The following is a 23,427-nucleotide window of genomic DNA, read 5'->3' as shown; positions in this document are numbered from 1 at the left end:
TAGTAAATATAGTGAAAGTATATTTACAATAGTAATGTGACGGCTTTGCCTACTGTTAGCGTGATGATGACTCTCGACAACTGACATTTACCCCCATCCATAGCAGCCCCTTAGGTCATCAGTGACCTTGTCTTGGGAAGCAACCCTCATACTTATGTTTCTGTTCTAGAAAGATCTTTTTCTGAGTATAATTTGGGTGCAGGAAGTTCTGTTTTGTGCACATTTTTTCCTTATTAAGAGGTTGGTGCTCTAGGTTAAGCCAACACTAACTTTCTTTAATGTTGAGTGGGGGAAGGGGAGAAGTATAACTTTAGTGCCTAGAAGACATTTTCTCTGGCATCAGTTTTGTTTCTTATACTGCATTAAGATGGACAATAAAGAGAGGACACTTTTCAGAAACACCTGGTGTGTACCAAACACTCATTGTAATCGGGGACTGGTTTTACTGTTACTATTAACATTTCACTTTTTTTTTCTGCTTTCCAGCGGGATGACAGACTAATTCTGAAGGAAACAAAAGTTTGGATAGAACAATTCGAGAGAGATTTGACAAGGGCACAGATGACTGAGTCCAGTCTGCAGGACAGATATCAGGTAAGTGTGGCAAAGAGGGTTAGATTTTTCTAAAGCTTTTTGTGGATGAGACGAAGCCATCTCATATAATATATTTCTAATAATCCAAATTGTTAATGAGAATTTTAAAAAATAAGTAACACTTTATTTTAAGTTTGAAAAGAGCAATGCTGATTCTATCACAGTGGGTCCTTTCAAGTTGCATAGTACAGAGGGGTTGAAGTCTCATCATTTTTGACAGCTCAATCTTACCTACAACACAGAGCAAAAACACAGCCGTGTTGTTTTCAGAGACCCTTTGGGTTTACAGATGTCAACTGACACAATAGGCCTCTAAAATGAATAACTGACTTGAGACGAGAGAAATCTATTGAAATAAGTGCAACTTAGGAAAGACTTTGAGCCTGCGTGCTTGCCGAGGGTCCACGGAGGGGTCGCCACTGTGACCCGTCTAGCCCAAGACCAGAGGTCTCTTGTTGAGGTGTCCAGTCTGCTCACAGTGCCACAAGCTGGTGTTCTGCTTTCAATTTACACTTCACAGAAGATCTTGTAACAGCAGGCTTCTCCCATTAAAAACCTGTGAGTTCTTCCCTGCCGAGTTGCCGTTTTTTCCTTCTATTTCAAGTTCCACTTCATTTTTTTGGATTAGCTAAATGTAACACATTCTGAGCCATGTACTCTCACATACTCCACCATGTTACATTTCAATCATTTTTCTCTTCTCTTCTTTTCTTTTCCTACAAAAAAGATTCAATCCAATATGGTAGACAATAAACAACTTACAGCATGTGTGGGTCATGTTATACATGTGTATAAATATACCTAAATGCCACCATTATTACAGCTTTTTTAGTATAGTCTTCTTGTTTCCCCCAAAATAAACATTACCACGATTAGCTTCATTGTAAGATGATCAATCCAGCAAGCCGAGAACATGATTATAGGAAATTATAAAGTGTTCCTAACTCCCCCCACCCCCAACCCCACCCCATTCTCTGAAGTGGATCTACATGTTTGTAGCTGAAATTCCTTCCAGAATCTGCTAGACTCCATAGGGCTTTCTCCCTGCTCTGGGATCCAATTGTCTGTCTTAATGGCATTCGTAGTTCAAATCTGGATGTGGAGTCATGTTTGAGATGTGCAAATTTACAATTAATGGTTATTTTCAATGGACATACGTGAATAGAATCCCTTTGTAGATGTGCTAAGTTATTATAAGAAAAGAGTACAACTTCAGAATGACTTTTTTATGTTAATATTAAGCCCAGGGTTAGGTCCAAGTGATAAGTTTTAAATAGTCTGTGGCATACTTAAGAATTTCATTGCATAAAATTAAATGATTAATATAAAAGTAATAAGGCACCGAAAGTAAACCTCTTTACACATGATTGCTTAAATGGAAATCTAGGCATGTTTAATTCACTATTACTTGACATATGTAGTATATATAATGATATTATAATGTATATATAATAATGTTATATATTATTAATAGTAATAATTATTGATAAAGCAACAATTTGCATCATTAGTATATGTAAATTCATACTTGTATTTAATTATGTTTTCCTGACAAACATGAACTAGCTCATAAATTTCTTAACTAGAATTAGTCCTTTTGAATGTTTTCAATTTATTTTTAAGTAACAGTTTTACTCTTTCCAAGTTTTGTGTATCATACAACATATATGCACCCACCACTTCTCCCAACCTCTCCCACCCTGGCCCCACTCCCCTCCTACCCTCATGTGCTCTCTTATCTACTATTGTTATTAAAAACCCTTGAATCCAATTAGTACCTCGCTCTGTCTCTCTGTCTCTGTCTCTGTCTCTGTCTGTCTCTCTGTCTGTCTGTCTCTCTGTCTGTCTGTCTGTCTGTCTGTCTGTCTGTCTGTCTGTCTCTCTCTCTCTCTCTCTCTCTCTCTCTCTCTCTCTCTCTCTCTCTCTCTCTCTCTCTCTCTCTCTCTCTCTCTCTCTCTCTCTCTGTGTGTGTGTGTGTGGTGGTGTGTGTGTGTGTGTGTGTGTGTGTGTGTGATATTACAAACTAGCTGATTTCCATAGGCTTTATCATGGATCTTTAATTTTGGCTAACTCACCCCCTCCTCTCTTCTTCTCCCCCACACCTCAGCGTGGCCCTTTAACCCTGAGGATAGTCCAGCTCTCCTCTCATGCCACCTGTGTCGTATGTCTCTCTAATTGAATGGGGTGTGTGTAGAAGATCACAGGCTTCCGTATAGCATTTGCACGTACCCTTCATTTCAGTTAAGCCTTCCTCTAATACCTCGTTTTCTTGTTCCCCACCCCTTTTTATGCTTGATCAACCCCCATGTTTTTCAAACTTTCTACATTTACTCTACCTGTATTTTGCTGTCCTCGCCCATTGGTTCTCACCTTCAGTGGCCCATTGCTAGTTTCCCACCTTCCACATGGGCTCTGGGATAAATACACAAAACCAAATATTCAAAGGGAAGATGCACATAGGCCAGAGTTTCCCACGGTTGTCTTTGAGCTGGTGACAAACATGGTGGGTCTAGTGAGTTCACTCAGGATAATTGGCATTTTCCAGTGCCATCCATTTTTAGGCAGACCTCATAATTTCTGGGCATTGGTCCTGATTTTGCTACTTGTCTCTGTCAGATCACTTATGGGATGCCCAATAATATTTGTGTGTGTCTATAAATAGAGCCAGGGAGAGTGATATGTAGAAAGTACCTTATACGGTCAAGCTCCTAGGCAGGGCCAGCGTCATAACTGCTGTGGGCAATGTTACCAACAACATAGCGGAGTGCTCCCCAAACGGAAAGGTCCGTTACTTACATGTGCTTTCCTTTGCTTTTGCTTCTGGGGTACTCATTGCTGCATTGTCTCCATGCTTCCTCTTTTCTTTTAGTCATTTAAGCACTTCAGAGTTCAGTATGAAGTAAAAAGGAAGCAGGTGGAACATTTAATACAGCCACTCCAGAAAGACGGCAAATTGTCGCTTGACCAAGCTTTGGTGAAACAATGCTGGGAGAGAGTGTCCTCCAGGGTAAGTTGGTTTTGCTTGGACTGGTCTGTCTTAGCCAAGCTCTGTCTCACCAGCTTTCACACAGTGTTATTGCACAAAGCCCTGCTGCCTCTGACTGAGGCTGGTAACGACTAACCGTGTGGGAGCACATCTGCCTTCTGGCCAGGCTTCCCTGGGCATTGCCGGAAGTGCTTGCTCTAGCAGTTCTTCTATTGTTTTCCCATCCCTAACCTGACTGCATCAGTTGGGTGGCAGGCCAAACTCCTGAAAGACCTCCTGAGTCCTGTCTCCTTCCAGACCTTACTGCCCAGTTGTAGAAAAGGCAAAACCTTTGCCTTAAAGACTTCCTGGAAGAGTCGGCACATCTCATGTTTTGTAGTCTTGCTTTACCAGCAGCTCAGGACCTTTGTGTTCCAATGGGCAAGTTCATGTTCTGTCACTGGAGCATCTCTGCTTGTCTGGTCATTCTTGAGTGTGAAGGAAGAGGTGCTTGACCTATTTAACAATAATGTCCTTCATCAAGCCTTAACCATGAAGATTTCCAAGCTCTGAACATCTTCCAGCACTAACAAATATTTTACTTGAATTTACCATGTAATTTAATTAGATAATTTTATATTTCCTACAAACTTTACCAAGAAGTAGGACAGTTTCTAAGCTGGAATTCCTGTAGACCAGAAAACTATACTTGAGAATCTGGGTAAATAGAAGAAATGAAGAAAATTTAGCCAAAAAAAAAAAAAAAAAAAAAAAAAGCCCTTTGGTTTCTGGACAAAGGGGGATGAGTCACCTGCTACAAGCACCTGTCACACAAGCCTAAGGACCTGAGTTCAATCCCCTGGAATGTGTGTGAAAAGTGAGATGCAGCAATGGAAATCTGGAATTCTAGTGGATAAAAGTGCTTTTTGTATGAGCCTTGCGACCCAAACCCAATTCCTAGAACACATGTAAACGGTTGATTGTGCTTATGCACATCTGTAATTCTCACAGGACTGCAGCTTTAAATTGTGACTAGAGGGTGGGGTGGCTCACATAGAGCCCAGGAACACACCTGTCCCTACCTCCTCAGAGCTGGGATCAGTTATGAGCAGCTGCCTCCAAACTCAGGTTCTTGTGTAGGTCCCACCCAGATCCTCATGCTCACATGGGGAGCATGTTCCCCAGTCCTGTCTTCCCAGGCCCTCTGGGAGTCTTTTTGTAGATTTTTAAGTTCATCAAGGGTGACTTTTAGGCCTTGTCTTCTATACCAGAGACATTTTATTGTCCTGTTTCAGCTCTTCGATTGGCATATACAGCTGGATAAATCTCTTCCTGCACCTCTGGGCACTATAGGTGCCTGGCTGTACAGGGCAGAGGTTGCCCTGAGAGAAGAGATCACTGTTCAGCAGGCCCATGAGGAGACAGCAAACACCATACAACGGAAACTTGAGCAACACAAGGTAAAGTTGGGCTTAGAACCTATCTTAGTTACTTTTCTATTGCCATGACAAAACACCATGAACAAGGCAATTTACAGAAGAAAGCATTTAGTTTGGGTGCCACAGTTCCAGATGGTTAGAGGTCATGACCATTGTAAGGGGGACCATGGCAACAGGAAGACAGGAACGGTGCTGGCACAGTAGGTGAGAGCTTACATCTCACCCACAAGCAGGAAGTAGAGGAAGAACTAATGGAGTGGGGTGAGCTTTTGAAATCTCAAAGTCCACTCCAATGACACACCTCCTCCAACAAGGCCACACCTCGTAATCCTCCCCAAACCTTTCCACTAACTCGGGAGCCAAGTACTCAAATACATGGACCTATAGGGACCATCCTCATTTGAACCACCACAGAAACTTTTTCAGTATGGCCATCCTGGAGATGCGCCCTCATCAGTATCGGCATGGGTGTGCCCCTGTAAACATCCATCCTATGTGGTTCACACACTCTCTTCTCAGGAGTGCTCCTGCCTGTACCCACTACTGACAATTTTAGTACATTGGGTTCATAAGGTATTTTCCAATAACTGTGGAGCAGGGTTTTGTATCTGTAGCCTTCATTACTTCTGCTGCTATAGGTTATGTTTTTTATTAAAAGATAAGCTTACAGATGATATGAATTTATATAATTATATGATTGTCCATTGGCTCTATACCTCATATCCATATTCTTTCTTAAAGGATGACAAACAAAAACTTGCAGCCCTTTGGTGCTTTGGTTGTGTGTGGGGAGTAGAGGCCTTGAGATGCAGTTGAGGACTTTAATGACCTACTAGTGATGTGTGTGGTTAGATTGTCCTCAAACATTTTGTAATGATACAGGCTAAATCCACTAAACATGCTATTTTTGGTTAACAAATCATTAAGACAACAGTGCACATTTTACCCTTTTGTTCTGCCAGTGTTTTGCTTCTAGCATATATATGAAAACAAGCTGATATGTAGAGACTTCTCCTCCTATAGCTGTCAAAAAATAAGTTTCTTCCAAATGCGTGAGGTGTTTCTGGATACCTGAAGGATGTAATATTTTAGGAGTCTTTTGGGCAACCCTGACCAAGAACTCAAAAGAGGCCTTCTCATGCCAGGTGCTGGAGTTTCTGATAGTTAATCAATGGTTCTTTGGGGGAGTGTTGTTAGGAAGACTCACTCCATGAATTTCTTTGACAATATGGATATAGTAAATAGTTGGGACTTGTTTTTTTAATCCATTTATTAAGGCAAAGTATTTTAAATGGAGATTTAAGACTCTATTTTTAAGATAATTGTTAGAAGCTATGTGCTAAATTTGTCTTTCAGATTTGCAGGTTAATGAGTTAATTGTATTTAGTTCTTTCTTTTCTTTTTTAAAGAATCCAACTGTTCTTAAATTTAATTAATTTATTCAGATTACATCTCAATTGTTATCCCATCCCTTGTATTCACTCCTTCCTCCCTCCCTCCCGTTTTCACCCTATTCCTCTCCCCTATGGTCTTTCATATTGTGACCTTTCTTTATTATTTTCAATCTCTTTTTACTGTTGTATATATGGTATTTTTTCTTTTCCTATGTAGTTCCCTTAAGTATCTTCTACAATTTTGACTAAGTGGTGATGATTTCCTTTACTCGTTGTGAGCAATCTCTATTTCTGCTTTGGTTTTGCAGGTTATAATAGTTTGGGTTGGCAGTTTTGGTGGTTATAATAGTCTAGGTTGGCAGCTATTTTTTTTTTCAAGTTCTGAACTACAGCAGTCCAGGCTCTCTTGGCTTTTAAGGTTTCCACTGAGATATCTGCTTCATCCTGGCAGATTGTAAGTTGCTTGGGGTTTTCTTGCAGTTTTCAGAATTCCTTGTAAGTTTCATAATCATATAAATTAATAATAAAACTTAGATTCCTTTTCTGGTTCTTTCTATCTAGGATTAAAATGCCTTATATCCTCAGATGTTCCTCTCATCCTCCTCCCTAGATTGAGGATTTTGTTCTGCTATTATTTCATTGAATCAGTTCTCTCTGTCTTTAAACTATAGTTTTAAAAGCCTTTTAAATACCATCCATTTGTAGGTTTGGTCTTGAATGTTGTCACTATGATTGCTTTTTTGTTTGTGGGTTTGTTTTTATTTTCATTGCTTTCTGAGTATGACGATTCCTCAACTTTGTCCTTATTACTAATATATTTTTCATCTGGTCTTGCTATTATTGGTAACGCTTTCAGTTGAGTATCTTATTTGATAAATTGAACTTTTTATGTTTAACATTTCCTTTTATTTTTAAAGAATAGATTCCCCTTTGTTGAATTTCTTAACCATGATATTTTTTTTAATTTGGATCCCTTTTATGGTCTTAGCTCATTTTTAAGCTAGACTTTTGTATTCTTTACCTGAAATTGCTGACATTTTAACATTTTACCATTCCATTTTTGTACAGTTATTAACTTTTGGAGGAATCATGTTGCTTTGCTCTTTCATATGTTTTATGTTTCTAAGTTGCAACTTGTACATATCTATGGTGGAGAATATCTCCATATGGGTGTCTTATCAGTGAGATGCTTCTCCTTGAGGACTCAGTATCCAGTAGCACCCAGAGGCGGGATAATACCCATGACAGCAGCATCACCAAACCAAACCAAACATGGAACCATTGAAAACAAGCCAGAAGGCACAGGTCCCCACAAGTGCGGTGTTCTGGGCTCCATTCTAGCCTTCCAAGCAGGGAGAAGGAAAATAACAAAAGAAATACAGTAAAATTAAAGGTAAATAGAATAGCATTCTCAACACAAAATACAGCGTTCTTCCCTCAAAGATGATAAAGGTGTTCTGGAGCCATATCTGAGTAACCTGGGAAGCATGGATCCACGTGACCCCAGGTTCTGTGTTCCAGTTTCATGGAGTTTTTATAGTAACAGAAAAAAAAAAGAGTGATAAATGTAAACATTTAAAGAAAACATTGATGAAAACATCAGAGAACAAGTGGCAGCAAGGTGAGGAACTTTCTACAGCCCTGGATGCTATCTAGTGACAATTTTAGCTTTTGGATTGGCAGAAGCTAGTGATGTGCAAGGTGACAAAACAGAATGTCCTGTAAATCGGTGGCGAGACATGGCCTTTCAGGGCTAAAGGGGGCCAAAGCTAGCCCAAGATGAGGTACGATTAAGCTCTGCACCCACAGCATTCCACCCTGCTTCACACCACTGCAGTTCTCATCCACCCATCAGTCTTTGCAGACATGGCTGCTCTCTAGGTATTCTCGGTCACTCTGTCTACAGAGGAAAAAATGGCAGAGATAATGGAGGATAAATATGAATAAAAGTAAAATTAATAATGATCTTTGAGACAAGAAAAGAGGGGAAAGAAGAGAGTTTGAGAAAAACAATAGTATATGAAGGAAAGGAAAAAAAAAAAAAAAAAAAAAAAAACCAGGCCACAAAAATAGGATTAAACCTAAAGGAAAGTGGAGAAATAAAGTTGAACTGGTGAAAAGATGACAAAAGAATGGGAAAAGGATACTAAAATGAGTGAAAAAGCAAAGAAAGCATGGTTTTTGTTTGTTTTCAAGGAGAAAGGATGGAGGAAGCCATTTTCCAACTCCTCCAATGTTGCAACCCATTGTGTCCAGGTATATAAGTCACAGTCATAGCTGGAGCCTGTTAGTACATAATGCTGAGGCTGTTTAGACATGTTGCGTGTCAAACATCAGTGTTCACCTCCAGGCTGCACTTTATTTTATCTTATTTCATTTATTTATTTAATCACTTTACAGCCTGAGCACAGTCCCTGCCCTCTTCTCCCCCTAGTCCCACCCTCACACCCCTCTCCCCACTCTGCCCTCTTCGTTTTCTAAGATAAGGGGAGGCCTCCAAGGGTACATCCTCCTTGGTACCTCAAGTTGCAGCAGGACTAAGTGCATCCTCTCCCACTGAGGCCAGATAAGGCAGCCCAGTTAGGAGAAAGTGACCCGAAAATAGGCAACAGAGTCAGAGACAGCCTCTACTCCCATTGTTAGGGGACCCACATGGTGACCAAGCTGCACATTTGATACATATGTGTAGGGAATCTAAGTCCATCGCATGGATGCTCTTCGGTTGGTGGTTCAGTCTCATGAGCCCCATAGGCCTATGTTAGTTTACTCTGTATGTCTTCTTGTGGTGGCCTTGACACTCTGGCTCCCTCCTTCCACCCTTCTACAAAACTCCCTGAGCTCAGCCTATTGTTTGGCTGTGGGTCTCTCCATCTGTTTCCATTATCTGCTGGATAAAGCTCCTCAGAAGACAGCTATGCTAGGGTCCAGTCTGGAAGCATAGCATAGTATCCTTAATAGGGACAATGTTAAGTTCTCTCTAATGGGGTGGGTCTCAAGCCTCCCATAAAGTTCCCTCCCTCCATTTACTTCAGATGGCTTTTATTTCCTCTTCATGAGGAAATGAGAGTCAAGCATCCTTTTTTGGGCTCTCCTCAGCCTCTTTGGGTGGGTGGATTATAACTTGGTTATCCTCTACTTTAAAGCTAATAACCACTTATAAATGAATACATGCTATGTGGGTCTGGGTCTGGGTTACCTCACTTAGGATGATACTTTCCTAGTTCCATCCATTTTCCTGCAAATTGCATTATGTCTTTCTTTTAATGGCTGAGTAGTATTCCATTGTTTAAATGTACCATATTTTCTTTATCTACCCCTTAGTTGAGGGATATCTGGGTTGTTTCCAGTTTCTGGCTGTTAAAAATAAAGCTGATGGGCTAGAGAGATGGCTCAGAGTTTAAGATCACTGACAGCTCTCCCAGAGAACCCTGGTTCAATTCCTAGCACTCACATGGCAGCTCATAACTGTCTGTAACTCCAAGGTCTGACACTATCATATAGATATGCAGGCAAAACACCAATGCACATAAACTAAAAATAAAAAATTAAATAAATAAAACTGCTATGATCATTGTTGAGCAAATATCCTTGTATGATGAGGTAACTTTTACATATATGCCTAGGAGTGGTACAGCTAGGTCTTGAAGTAGATCTATTCCTGATTTTCTGAGAAACGTCCAGATTGATTTCCACAGTAGGGTTTTTTTGTTTGTTTGTTTATTTGTTTGTTTTGGTTTTTTTTTGTTTTCTTTTGTTTTGTTTTGTTTTTACAAATTTTCACTCCTACCAGTTATGGCAAGGTATTCTTTTTGCTCCACCCCCCTACCTACATGTGCTGTCACTTGAGTGTTTGATCTTAGCCATTCTAACCAGTCTAAAGTGGAATCTTGAGTCATTTGGATTTGCATTTCCCTGATAACTAAGGACTTTGAACATTTCTCCAAGTGTTTCTCAGCCATTAGAGGTTCCTCCATTGAGAATTCTGTTTGCCTCTGTACCCATTTTTCAGTTGTGTTATTTGCTTTGTTGGCATTTAATTTCTTGAGATCTTTATATATTTTGGATATTAGCTCTCTGTTGGATGTAGTCTTTGTAAAGATCTTTTCCCATTTTGTAGGCTGCTATTTTTTCTTATTGACAGTATACTTTGCCTTGCAGCAGCTTTTCAATTTCAAGAAGTCCCACTTATTAATTGTTAATATTCATGCCTGAGATGTTGGTATTATGTTCAGAAAGTTGTCTCCTATGCCAATGCAATCAAGGCTATTCTTCCATTAGATTTAGTGTATGCTTTTATGCTAAGGTCTTTGATACACTTGGACTTGAGTTTTGTGCAGGGTGACAAATATGGATCTATTTGCATTTTTCTACATGCAGTCATCCAGTTAGACCAGCACCATTTGTTGAAGATGCTTTCTTTTTTCCGTTATGCAGTTTTGGCTTCTTTGTCAAAAATCAGATGCCCATAGGTATGTAGGTTAATTTCTGGGTTTCTGATTCAATTCCATTGAGCCACCTGTCTGTTTCTATGCCAATACCATACAGTTTTTATTACTATTGCTTTGTAGTACAGCTTGAACTCAGAGGTGGTGATACCTCCAGAAGTTCTTCTACAATTCAGAATTGTTTTAGCTATCCTGGCTTTTAACCTTTTCTATATGAAGTTGAGGATTGCTTTTTCAAGGTCTGTAAATTATTGTGTTCGAATTTTTATGGAAATTGCATTGAATCTCTAGATTGCTTTTGGTAAGATGGCCATTTTTATTATATTAATCCCACTGATCCATAAGCATAGAAGATCTTTCTATCTTCTGATATTTTCTTCAATTTCTTTCTTCAGAGACTTGAACCTCTTGTCATACAGGTCTTTCACTTACTTGGTTAGAATTGTACCAAGATATTTTATATTGTTTGTGGTATTGTGAAGGGTGTTACTTCCCTAATTTCTTTCTTAGCCTGTTTATCTCTCATATAAAGGAGGGCTACTGATTTTGTGTGTGTGTGTGCTAATTTTGTGTCCAGCCACTTTGTTGAAAGTATTGATCAGCTGTAGGAGCTCTCTGGTAGAATTTTGAGGGTCACTTATGAATATTATCATATTATGTATGAATAGTAATCCTTTGATTTCTTTCTTTACAATTTGTAGCCCCTTGATCTCCTTTGGTTTTCTTATTCCTTTAGCTAGAATTTCAAGCACTATATTGAATAGGGCAGCCTTATCTCTGATTTTAGTGGAATTGTTTTAAATTTCTCTCCATTTAGTCTGATGTTGGCTGTTTTCTTGCTGTATATTGCCTTTGTTGTGTTTAGGATACGCACCTTGCATCTTTGATCTCTCCAAGACTTTTAACATGAAAGGGTGTTGGATTTTGTTGAAGACTTTTTCAGCATCTAGTGAGATGATCATGTGTTTTTTTTTTCTTTCTTCCAGTTTTTTTTTAATACGGTGGATTGCATTGATGGATTTTCATATGTCGAACCAACCCTGCATCCCTAGGATAAAGCCTATTTGATCATGGTGGATGATGTTTTTGATGTGTTCCTGGTTTTGGTTTGCGAGTATTTTATCTTGGTGGCGTTTTCCTTTGATGAGAATAAAGTGTCCTTCCCCATCTCTTTTGATAATTTTGGTTGAAAGTCTATATTATTAGATATTAGAGTGGGTACTCTAGCTTGCTTCTTGGGTCCATTCGCTTGGAAAATCTTTTTTCCAGCCCTTTATTCTGAGGTAATGTCTATCTTAGTTGCTGGGGTGTGCTTCTTGTATGCAGCAGAATGATGGGTCTTATTTTTACATCTATTCTATTAGCCTGTGTCTTTTTATTAGGAAATTGAGCCCATTGATGTTGAGATATATTAATTATCAACTATTGTTAATTCATGTTATTTTGATGTGGGTGGTGTTAATGTGTATGTGCTTCGCTTCTTTTGTTTCTGCTGGTGTGAAATTATTTATTTCCTATGTTTTATTGAATGTAGTTTACCTTTTTGGGTCGGAGTTTTCCTTCTAGTATTTTTTTTTTTTTTTTTGGTAGGGCTGGATTTTGGGTAGACATTGTTTACATATGGTTTTGTCTTAGAATATCCTGTTTTCTTCATCTACGGTGATTGAAAGTTTTGCTGGTTATAGTAGTCTACACTGTCATCTGTGGTTTCAGAGTTTGCAAGACATCTGTGCAGGCCCTTCCACCTTTAAAAACTCTGTTGAGAAGACAGGTGTAATCCTAATAAGTCTGCCTTTATGAGTTACTTGGCCTTTTTTCCTTGCAGCTTTTAATGTTCTTTCTTTGTTCTGTAGATTTAATGTTTTGATAATTAGGTGGTGGGAGGATTTTCTTTTCTGATTCAACCTAATTCGCGTTCTGCAGGCTTCCTGTATGTTTATAAGCATTGCTTTCTTTAGGTTGGGGAAATTTTCTTCTATTAATTTGTTGAAAAGACTTTCTGGTCCTTGATGCTGGTGCTCTTCACTTTCTTCTATTCCTATTATTCTTAGGGTAGGTCTTTTCATAGTATTCAAGATTGATTGGATGTTTTGTGTCAGTGATTTTTTTTAGATTTAACGTTTTCTTTGGCTGATGTGTCACTTTCTCCTATCTTACCTTCTAGGCCTGAGATACTTATGTCTGTAGTTCCTGTTCTTTTCTCTAGGTTTTCCATCTCCACTATCACCTCAGCTTGTGTTTTCTTTATTGCTTCGACTTCCATTTTCAGATACTGAACAGTTTTATTCATTGCTGTCACCTGTTTAATTGTGTTTTCCTGCATTTCTTTAAGGAATTTATTCGTTTCTCTTTAAAGGCCTCTATCTGTTTGGTTGTATCTTATTGTATTTCTTTAGGGGACTTATTAACTTCTCTTTAAGGTCATTTTTTTATGCTTCAGCTGTGTTAAGATATCCTGGGCTTGCTGTAGTGTGATAGCTGGGTTCTAGAAGTGCTATATTGCCCTGGTTCTTGTGTTTTTACACTGGCATTTAGCCATCAGATTGCCTCTGGTATTTGCAGGCCTCAGGTAATGCAGGGTGAGTTGTGGGCCATAAAATGGAGCCCCAAGGAGCAGGTTCAGTTTACCTCTGGTGGTCCTTGATGCTTGTAGGCCTCTGGGAATGCAGGTAGTAGTGTTGGGTTTGAGAGATAGGACCCCCAGGGTACAGGATTTATCTCATGCTGCTGGGCTGGCAGGGAGACCCAGCAGGCAAGGGGCTGGGCTATAGAGCTCTCATCTGCCTGTCCAGGGCAGCCACAGGCCTCTTTGGATGGAAGCTGAGCTGTGGGCCAGGAATCCGTGCATAGGGGATGGGGCAGGGCTCATTGCTCCTGGGCTTGCCAGGGGGACAGGGCAGGCTGGGAATTGTGGACAGTGGGGTCTCACCCAGTGGTCCCTGATGGCCACAGGCCTCTAGGAGTGCAGGAAGAATGTAGTCCCTGCATTTTCTTTATAAGCTTTGTTCCTTTGTGTACTGGGAACTGCTGCTGGCTCAGATGACCTTCTTGTGTGTCCTGGGGAGGGTTCCACTCACTCCAGAATGCCTTGCTATGTGAACATGCTAACAACATGCAAGCCAAGGGAGGAGTATCGTCAAGTATATCAGAGAACAAGGAGGTGAGACCTACATTTCTCCTTCATTCTGTGCTCGCCCCCATTCCTCTCTATGACGCTTGTGTGCCATCTCCTACACTGCCTTTGTAGCAGGATGTCTCCCCAACCTCCCTCAGTTTTGTTTGGTCCTTGTTTTCACGTCTGAGAGGGCAACTCAGTTTCAACATGCCTCCTCCAAATGCAAAGCCAGGCCACAGATGTGGGGAGTGGCTACATGTCCCTCTTTTATGATGATGGCATATACACAGGAGCACTCAATGTCACACCAAACCCTATGATAACTTCAAGTCCTAGGAAGACTGTGCATCTCTCCTGCATCTAGGACTAGCATCCTACCAGGCCTACATTGTGGTTGAGGCTTTGCCTACCACCCTCCTTAGCTAGTTTATAGAAAACAATTTGTCACAGGGACAAGAGTCTGCTAAGCCCCCTCAACTCTTGGGATGACTTGTTTCTGGTACTCTCTTCATCCTGCAGGAGATTTTAGCAAGGCACAGTCCCATTTGCCTCCTTTTGTATTTGTCCTCTGTGCTTCTTGGGCCCTAGCAATCTCTGCCTAATGTCACAGGCCAGCCTTCCTTCCTTCCTTCCTTCCTTCCTTCCTTCCTTCCTTCCTTCCTTCTTCCCTCCATTCCTCCCTCCCTTTCCTTCCTTCCTTCCTTCATTTTTTATCTTTTTTCTTTTTGTTTTAGACAGGGTCTCACTATGTGGCCCTGGCTGGCCTATAACTTGATATGTAGACCAGGCTGACCTCAAACCTACAGAGATAGAGATCTGCCTACCTCTGCCTCTGCCTCCCAAGTTCTGGGATTAAAGACCTGGCCACTCTAAGCTTCTCTTAGGCATGTTTGTTTGTTTGTTTATTGTCATTTTATAGTATTAGGTCCTTCATTTAAAACTGTTTGAGCTGGACTGGAGCGATGACTAAGTGGTTAAGAGCACTGTCTGCTCTTCCAGAGGTGCTGAGTTCAATTCCCAGCAACCACATGGTGGCTCACAACCATCTATCATAAGATCTGGTGCCGTCTTCTGGTGTGCAGGTATACATGCAAGCACAACACTGTATATGTAATAAATAAATCTTTTTTAAAAAACTGTTTGAGCTGATTTTTTTACACGAGGCGAGATAAGAATCTACTTTTATATAGTGTGAATTTTCAGCTTTTCTAACTGTCGATTAAACAGATTGTCCTTCCAATTGTGTATTTTGGGCACTTTTGCCAAAAATCAATTGATCATAGCCATGTGGGCTTGTTGCTGGGCTCCTTGCCCTGCTTCGTGAGTGACTGTGCTCAGGCAACCTTTGATTTGATGATCATCTCTTGCCACCTCTCCTCTCTGCCACCATGAATGCGCACAAACAGACATACAGAATTTCCTGTCATCTGCTTTCTCAACTGACAGGATAACTCTGAGGTCCATCTGTGTGAATACGTGCAGACAGTCTGGATCTTCCTGTCTGTGCCTCGATTCTCTGCAGTTGGGGGCCAAGCTGTGGAGGACCAGACTGTGTTCAGGAGGCATCACACATTCAGAATCAGAAACACTAGGTCCATCCCATCGTGACATACAAAGTATATATAAATAGGGAAAAAAATCTAAACGGGACTGCACAAATACTTCTGCACTCACACATTAGTAATTAAATGTGTTATATATAATGGTTTCATGTAAACTATGTAACAACTGAAAGTACTTGAACTTAATGTGACTGTCTGACACTAAACAAGTTGCCTTAGAATTCTACATGCAATGTAGAATGTACACGGGTTGTGAGTTCTTGTGTTAGCTGGGGAGATGTCCATGAAAGGTCTCCTTTATGGTAGCTTTCCAGCCCTGGGGAAACAGAGTGTGGAGGTATGACAAACACCCATGTGACTGGTGTTTATGGACTCAAATCGGATTTAAATGCTGTAGCATAGATCAATGCAAGTGTGCCATTTACTAAAACATTACAGAAGGTTTTGTAGAAGGTGTCAATCACCTCACAGGATGAGTTTTCAGTTGGCCGATTCATGTGCTTCACTGTGTGGGTCGCTGACCACATAAGCCATTCTGATGAGAGGAAGAGAGAGAGAGAGAGAAAGATAGACAGAGACAGACAGAGAAAGAGAGAGCACCTCATGTGCCTGCACCAGCCATGCAACTATCTACCTAAATATGACATACAAGACATAGTAAACAGAAAGGATGGGAAGAAGAGCGATGTGTAGGAGTGAGTGATAGAGAAGATGAGGGTCTGAAATCTAGGGGGAAAACAAGATAGTGAGGAAACTGAAGAATCCAGTAATGAGACAACAGGAAACAAACAGAGGCAGGTAGGAGGCAAAGCCAAGTTCAGGGTGAAATACAGAATGATCTTTTTATTGAGGTAGACCTTTTAATAAACTGTGCTATGAGTGTTTAGAGTAGCATATTCATAAAGTAATATAATGGTAATTATGAGATTAATTCTTGTTTATTCAGAATATACATATTAGGTACTTAACAAAAACTAAGCTGAGAAGACAGGATATTTGGATCACTGTTAATTAAAATTCTATGTTTTCTCAACAGCGCAAAGTCAGTCCATCCGGGCGATGTAATTAGTCTGTGCTGGCATATTGGACTCACTTGAGAGTCAGTAGCCTGGGGACTGCAGGGGAAGTCTGCGCACATATACAGGGCTGCTTGAAAGCACTGTCTTGCCTTTCTAGTATACCAAGTGATTCCGATTTCAGAAAACTTAAACGTGCTACATAAACCTAGAATGCTTGTTTTCTGAACTTGCCACACAGGAAAGAAGAATATTTACATAGCACATTTTCTTAGTACATAGCCAGAGGGTAGAAGTTAGAGTTATTCTTTAAAAATGCATACTGCAAGGGCTGGAGAAATGGCTCAGCAGTTGAAAGCACTGACTACTCTTCCAGAGGACCCAGGTTCAATTCCCAGCACCCACATGGCAGTTCACAACTGTCTTTTAACTCTAGCTCCAGGGCATCCAACACCCTCACACAAAAATACACACACAAAAAACCACTAACATACATAAGACAGAAATAAATAAATCATTAAAAAAAGAAATGATTACTCTTTGTTATTATTTGTTATTATTTGTTATTATTTATTTATAAACAGAAAATTTTTAATTAAATATTTAAATATATTTAAAGAAATATTAATAAAAATTTACACTTATAAACAGTTTGATGGTCTTTTTTATAATCTAGGTTTTAGAAATTGATTTTGTTTTATTTCTATGTTTGTGTGCATATGTCTGTGTCTATGTGAATGTGTGTGTGGTGCCTGTGGAAGCAAGAAGAGGGCAGTGAGTCCCTTTAATCCACTTTTTCTTTTTACTATATTTTTAAAGTTAACTAATATGCATATCAGACTACATTAATTATATATAGAATATACAATGTATAGCTGCTGGTCTTTCTGTTTTTTAGACAACTTAATTCTTAGTTATCTAGAAAGAGAGAAGAGCTCTTACAGGCAATTATGGAGGATTCAGCCATGTTTCAGTCTTTGCAATTTTACTGAGTATTTAATGTAACAATATGATGTAGCTATTGCCATCCTTTCTTGTAGATGGATGTACTACAGGCAGGAAAAAGTAAGTCCCTTATTCAAAGCCACATAACTATGTCAAGTGCCAAGCTTTAAACATGCCCGCAAAGTTGTTGCACATGTACGGTTTAGCAGAAGCCATATTGTGTTGGCAAGGCGAGTTGTAAGGCACCAGGAGAGAGGGCTTTGGTCCCACCATCTTGAACTATCAACCCCACCCATGCCATTTTCTCTCCTTCTTGAGAGCTTTTCTTTCCTGATGATGCCTGGCATGATGATTGGAAAGCTCAGCGGGCCATGGATGATCCTCGCTCTGCCACAGCCTGTCAACGCCTTCACCTTCTTTTCTCTGGCATCCTCCACCACATCCTACCCTCGCCATTCTCTCCTTCATCCTTGCCGAAACTCATCATCATCAGTAGCTGAAGCCCTCCATCACTTCCCTGTCAAGCATTCCACTCTCCAGTCAAGCAAGCCTGCGTCCATCTGGACCCTGTAATTCTTTAGTGCTTTCACCCTTGGCTCTGCTGTCTTCCTCATCGTTTCGGCCATCCCCTTTGTGCTGTTTTAATTGCGGGTTTATAAAATGTACCCACTGGATACATCTTCACTTCCATTGTCCACATCTCTCTTTTTCTTACTAAACTGGTAAAAATATAAAACTGATTAAAAACAGTTTCTGCATAGGCCTGGCCCCCCCCCCGACAGGCAGCCGATGAAGCTGGAGAACCCACACTTTCTGACACACTGACTAACACAACTGGGCTCCTGATGCTGTGTAACAGTCACCAGGCATTTCCCAACTCTACGCCCTGTCCATTTCTGGGACATCTATTTCGTGCCTTGTCTCCTCGGCCTTCCTCACCTCCTTCCCATCCTCTCTCTTAGCTGATGACACCGCTTCCTATTTCTCAGAGAAAAATAGAAACGATCAGAAAAGAATATCCGCAAGCTCCCACGAGTCCATCAACCTACACACTTGCATCTGTGCCCAAATACTCGATCCTCACTCTGTTGCTGTGGATAAACCATCTGTGCTCCCAACCAAGGCCAGCTACTCCTATGAGGCTTAGATACTATACTTACCCTTTCTCTGAAAGAGTGCAGATATATGTCCCTTGTTCCATTGTCTTCTGCATTCGGTTTCCACACACATGCGCACGCACGCGCGCGCACATGCAAACGCACACACACACACACACGCATGCACACACACATGCATGCACACACACACGCATGGACACGCACACACACACGTGCATGCACACGTTTTCACAGTCTTTCTTTTCACTCTACTTGCCTTCCCAAGTACTGCCCAAACGCCTTCCTTCCGTTGATACAAAGAAGCTGTTAAGAATTTTCTGTCTCCTTTTCTGATTACCAAGTTCTCTCTACATAAACTACTGTAATGAACCATTGCCACCTAGTGACCCAGGCCAGGTTGAACAAAGTTGTCTAGTTATTCGGCCCCCCTCCTTCCTCTTCCATCAGACACCTTTTACAAACTGCTCTCGTGTGCATGAAACTCCTCTTCTGTTTGTTTCCCTGCTTTTCTTTCTATACTCCTATATGTTTCTCTCTAGCTTTTCTTTGATTTTTTTTTTTTTTTGAGCACCTGCACCATACCAAGTAGTGTTCAGAGCATTTATGGTATGACCATATGCACGAAGACAGACACAGTTCCCTGACATGATTTGTCTTGCGAGGATGAAGATAAAAATAATAAAATGTAATAAATAAGTAAATAAAAATCCGGGGACAAAAAAAAAAAGACAAGGAATGTTGATGTTTTGATTTTAAATATGAGGTGAGTGAAAACTTAATGTAATGATGACCTCCAAGAGGCAAGTATATTCCACCATGAGGTCTTTGCCACGGCCACCCCTAAGGAAATGCCTTTCCCAGTGACATTCCTGCTTCCCGCTTTCTCTTCTTCTTTGGGCCTTCCCTACACCTTCCTTATTCCACAGTGTGGGATCCGGGATCCACTTGTTACCCTTGCTCCATCACGGTAACTGAAGGATACGTGCTGATGGTTCCCACAGCAATGCAGGCTTGTGAGTTCCTATGCTGTTTTATCAGCTTTATACACTGTGAAACTTACTATGTACATTCAATATCTGGATTAATATGTCTTCTAGTAATGTGGGGCTCTGATCACCAACTTATGGTGCTTATGCAGCTTTTCAGTTAGTGTCTCCGGATGTATTTTACACTCTAGAAGTTCCAGCCTTTCTGTTTCCCTAATGTTAGATGGATCTCTTACACAAATCCTCCCTTTAGAATGAAAAAGGGAGGATTTGTATAAGTTTTCTCCATCCACATACAAATATACTCTTTTATTTCTCATTTCAACTGATTTTGTTTGCTCCTCTGATCTGACAATCTCAGTCTTTTGTCTCATAAAATTATGCACTTTACATTTATTTGTAGTATATTCTGTACTGGGGGATTTTTAAAAATCATTTGACTATTTACTTTTTGCCCCCCCTCCCTACTTTTTGCTATTTACAAATTTTCAGAGTAATTTTTGTCTGGCTGTTGTTTTCTAACATTCCCTTCCTCCCTCCCTCACTCATGCCCTCCCTCCTTTTCTCTCTCCCTCCCTCCCTCCCTCCCTCCTCACTCCTCCTTTCCCTCCCTCTCTCTCTCCCTTTCCCCCTCCCTCCCTTTCATCCATTCTTTTAGGTTTCTTGAGACAAAGTCTTATTCTGCAGCTGAGGTTCAAACTCACAGCATCCCGAGGTGCTATCATAGATGGCAGCCACCACCATTGCCAGCGCAGCTTGTCTGCATTCCTGTATAGCTTTCCCTCTGCTGGGTTGACACTGTCACTCACAGGTCATCCTTGAAGCTCAACCACAGATATTTAACAGTATTGGAAATCGGTGCTTTAACTGTCTATAATCACTGTAAGAAGCAAGACCCCTTACTTACACACTAGTGTTCATCACTGAATGGCTGGCAGTATCCATGTGCCACTGGCTGTCACTCTTGGTAGCTAGTCTCTTATGTTGGTGACTTTGGCTCTCCCCACCCCAGTGTATTTGCTACAAGCTGGTCTTAGCCATCCTTTAGGGATTCTGACGTTATCCAGGAGATGCATTTTCAGTGTCTCCTTTGGTTCTCATTCCTAAGTCCAGTGTCCCAAAGTGCTGGACTAAGACCTGCCTTAGGTCTGAAAATTTTGTTCTTGATTCCAGTCTGTGATCTATTTTGGAGCATATTTTGCTAACTGTGGGAAGATCTAAGCAGTTGTTTGGCCTGCAAGCCTAGTGAAATTAAAGTTTTATGTTTTGCTCAGTATCCAGCTGTTTTAAAGTGATCACACCCATCCTAGGAACAGGCAATGTATGCTAGCTATAAAAGCTCCTTTACATACCTGTGGAATGTAAGGAATTTCCCCAGTGCACTGGGCATAACAAATGAGAAGTAGCGGTGAAGGCATAAATTCTCTGAGGTCACTGGAGAGCAGTATCAGGCAAGACCAGATGCCATGGAGGTGTGTTGGCATGCTGAAAAGCTGGGAGAGTGACTTCAGGGCTCGCCACTGGCAGCTGTTCTCAGAACAGCCCTGTCTCAACCTCTTTCCTCTTGCGGACAAAGATCCCTCCATCTGGTATGAATGACGTGTGTGTGTGTGTGTGTGTGTGTGTGTGTGTGTGTGTGTGTGTCTGTGTGTGTGTGTGTCTGTGTCTGTGTGTTTACTAATGCACCTAAATACTTCAAAATGTGAACATTACAAAAAATATATTAGGATATAAATAGATCAGACTGGGGTTTGTGACAAAATTAACGTGCCTCTCATGTAGTCAAGCCTTGAATATTATTGCTTTATTTATTTTCTTAGCCAGCTTTCTATGTATTTATTTGTGTGCATGTACATGTTTGCACACATGTGGAGGTCAGAGGACAACTTGTGGGAGTCAGTCGTTCCCGTCCACCCACCGTGTAGTTTTCAACGATCAAATTCAAGTTGTCAGGGTTTGTGTCAAGTGCCCTTACCCTCTGTGCCATCTTGCTAGCTAAGAGCTTTAAAAGTTTAATTCATATTCTAAATACTTTTATTTGTCTACTTGCTTAAGTATCTGCCTTTTGTCTTTCTGCTTCTTGCTCTAAAGTACTAGTCAATAATAGATAAGAGAAATAATATTAATTTGAATTAGCAACCTTGGTGGGTTAGCATATCTTAATTTTTTCCATGACTGACATATATTTTATATTTTGATTTAGGGATATAGAGTAAATGTAAGCAAATAAGATATCCACTTCTTCCCCCAGCTCTTTCCTTTCTTGTTACGTACGTGAGGAATGGGCTTGGGCTGGTAGCAAAGATGTATTCTTTTTATAAATAAGTGTGCAGCTGGCAAAATACACAGTAGACAAATAAAGATTTGCATTGCTGCTGTATAGCATTGGGAAACAGCATCAATAGATGCATAAACACATTTGCTCTCCTCGCTGTTAGCTAGGGGGGTTGCTTTTTGTACATCTGGCAAATTCTTTGACCAAACTGTGTTTTCAAAGTACATTGTAACTGGCAGGTAGTATTTAAAGTAGCCCTCACACGTTCAATTTGAAAATAGCAGCAGAGAAGCTAGTCCCCGTTACCATTAAGGGGTTAAGTGTGTTGTGCTCAGTTTTCAGGAAAAACAAACAACAACAACAACAACAAACAAACAGCATCTCCAAAGCCCAGGCAAAACACTGACATGGTTGTTTCCAGCATTGATTGCACAGTGCTTGGATCTTACACCTTCAAAAGGTCTGAGTGCGTTGCTGGGCAAGTGCCGCGCGTGTTTAAAGGTGCTGCGACTGTTAGACACAGCTCCAGTAGAGTGGCTTCTCCACAGGCATGGGCTGCCGTTCTAGGTGAAAGCCTGTGACAGGCGCTGGCTGCGTGTGAAGGTAGCGGCAGGAACAAATTGTTGAATACACTGACTCATCAGTGCAGCCTGAAAATTATGCTTCTCAGCCTCTTGGGAACATGTTTCCTTGTTTTAAAAAAAATTTTTTTTAATTGCGTGTTAGGATCTGCTTCAAAATACAGATGCCCACAAAAGAGCATTCCATGAAATCTACCGGACCAGGTCTGTCAATGGGATCCCAATGCCTCCTGACCAGCTAGAGGACATGGCTGAGAGGTAAGAGGATGTCTGATTTTATATGGAGGCTCTTACAAAATATGTTAGATGGATGCTTTTGTATTCTTCTTCGTATTTTTTTCTCTTCCAAAATGAATTGTTATAATTTTAACAGGCATGCTTGCATTGGGTAAATGCAAAGTAGGTTCCCACACAGATGCTAAGAGTGCCAACATTCTAATATATTATTAACTGGAGAGAGCGAGCTAGAGTGTTCCCACAGCCTGCAGATCACAGAAACGCTCGCTTCATCATAGGCTGTATTTTTATTCAATACTGTAAGGAACATTATGTAACATTGCAAAAACAGCTTGTAAAAGAAACAGATGAGAGATGTGTTAGCAGGGAAGCGAGCTAAATCAAAGGCTTCAGTCCGTCCTGGGTTCCCCCAACCCTTGAAACCCTGAGCTAAGGAAGGAATCAGATCCCCTGACCGTGAGCAGGGAGAGTTTAGAAGGCTGCTGGGTTAACAGGTTCAGCCAGCGCTGTTACTATTAGTAACGTCCTGTGAATTCTCCCTGTCTGTTCCTAGGTTTCATTTTGTGTCCTCCACATCCGAGCTGCACTTGATGAAAATGGAGTTTTTGGAGCTGAAGTACCGTCTGCTGTCCCTGCTGGTCCTCGCTGAGTCCAAGCTGAAGTCCTGGATCATCAAGTACGGGAGACGCGAGTCTGTGGAGCTGCTGCTGCAGAGCTATATTGTGAGTCTCTAGCGCTCTGATAGAGGTCCACCT

The 23,427-nt window shown here is 40.8% G+C and overlaps 1 protein-coding gene across 2 annotated transcripts in view; it reads left to right on the top strand.

Moving 5' to 3' along the window:
• Syne1 (spectrin repeat containing nuclear envelope protein 1) overlaps nt 1-23,427 on the top strand; it is a 454,246-nt gene that overhangs the window by 114,150 nt on the left and 316,669 nt on the right. For both annotated transcript variants that reach the window (XM_051164670.1, XM_051164671.1), the window contains 5 exons: nt 487-594; nt 3,464-3,601; nt 4,855-5,019; nt 22,581-22,693; nt 23,226-23,394. In XM_051164670.1, coding sequence (XP_051020627.1) covers nt 487-594; nt 3,464-3,601; nt 4,855-5,019; nt 22,581-22,693; nt 23,226-23,394 — 693 coding nt within the window. The remainder of the gene's footprint in view (nt 1-486; nt 595-3,463; nt 3,602-4,854; nt 5,020-22,580; nt 22,694-23,225; nt 23,395-23,427) is intronic.

This window comes from Acomys russatus, chromosome 21, assembly GCF_903995435.1.
Source record: "Acomys russatus chromosome 21, mAcoRus1.1, whole genome shotgun sequence".
Classification (NCBI taxonomy): Eukaryota; Metazoa; Chordata; class Mammalia; order Rodentia; family Muridae; genus Acomys; species Acomys russatus.
Note: the sequence above shows the minus strand (reverse complement) of the source record. Positions and strands in the feature narration are given on the sequence as shown.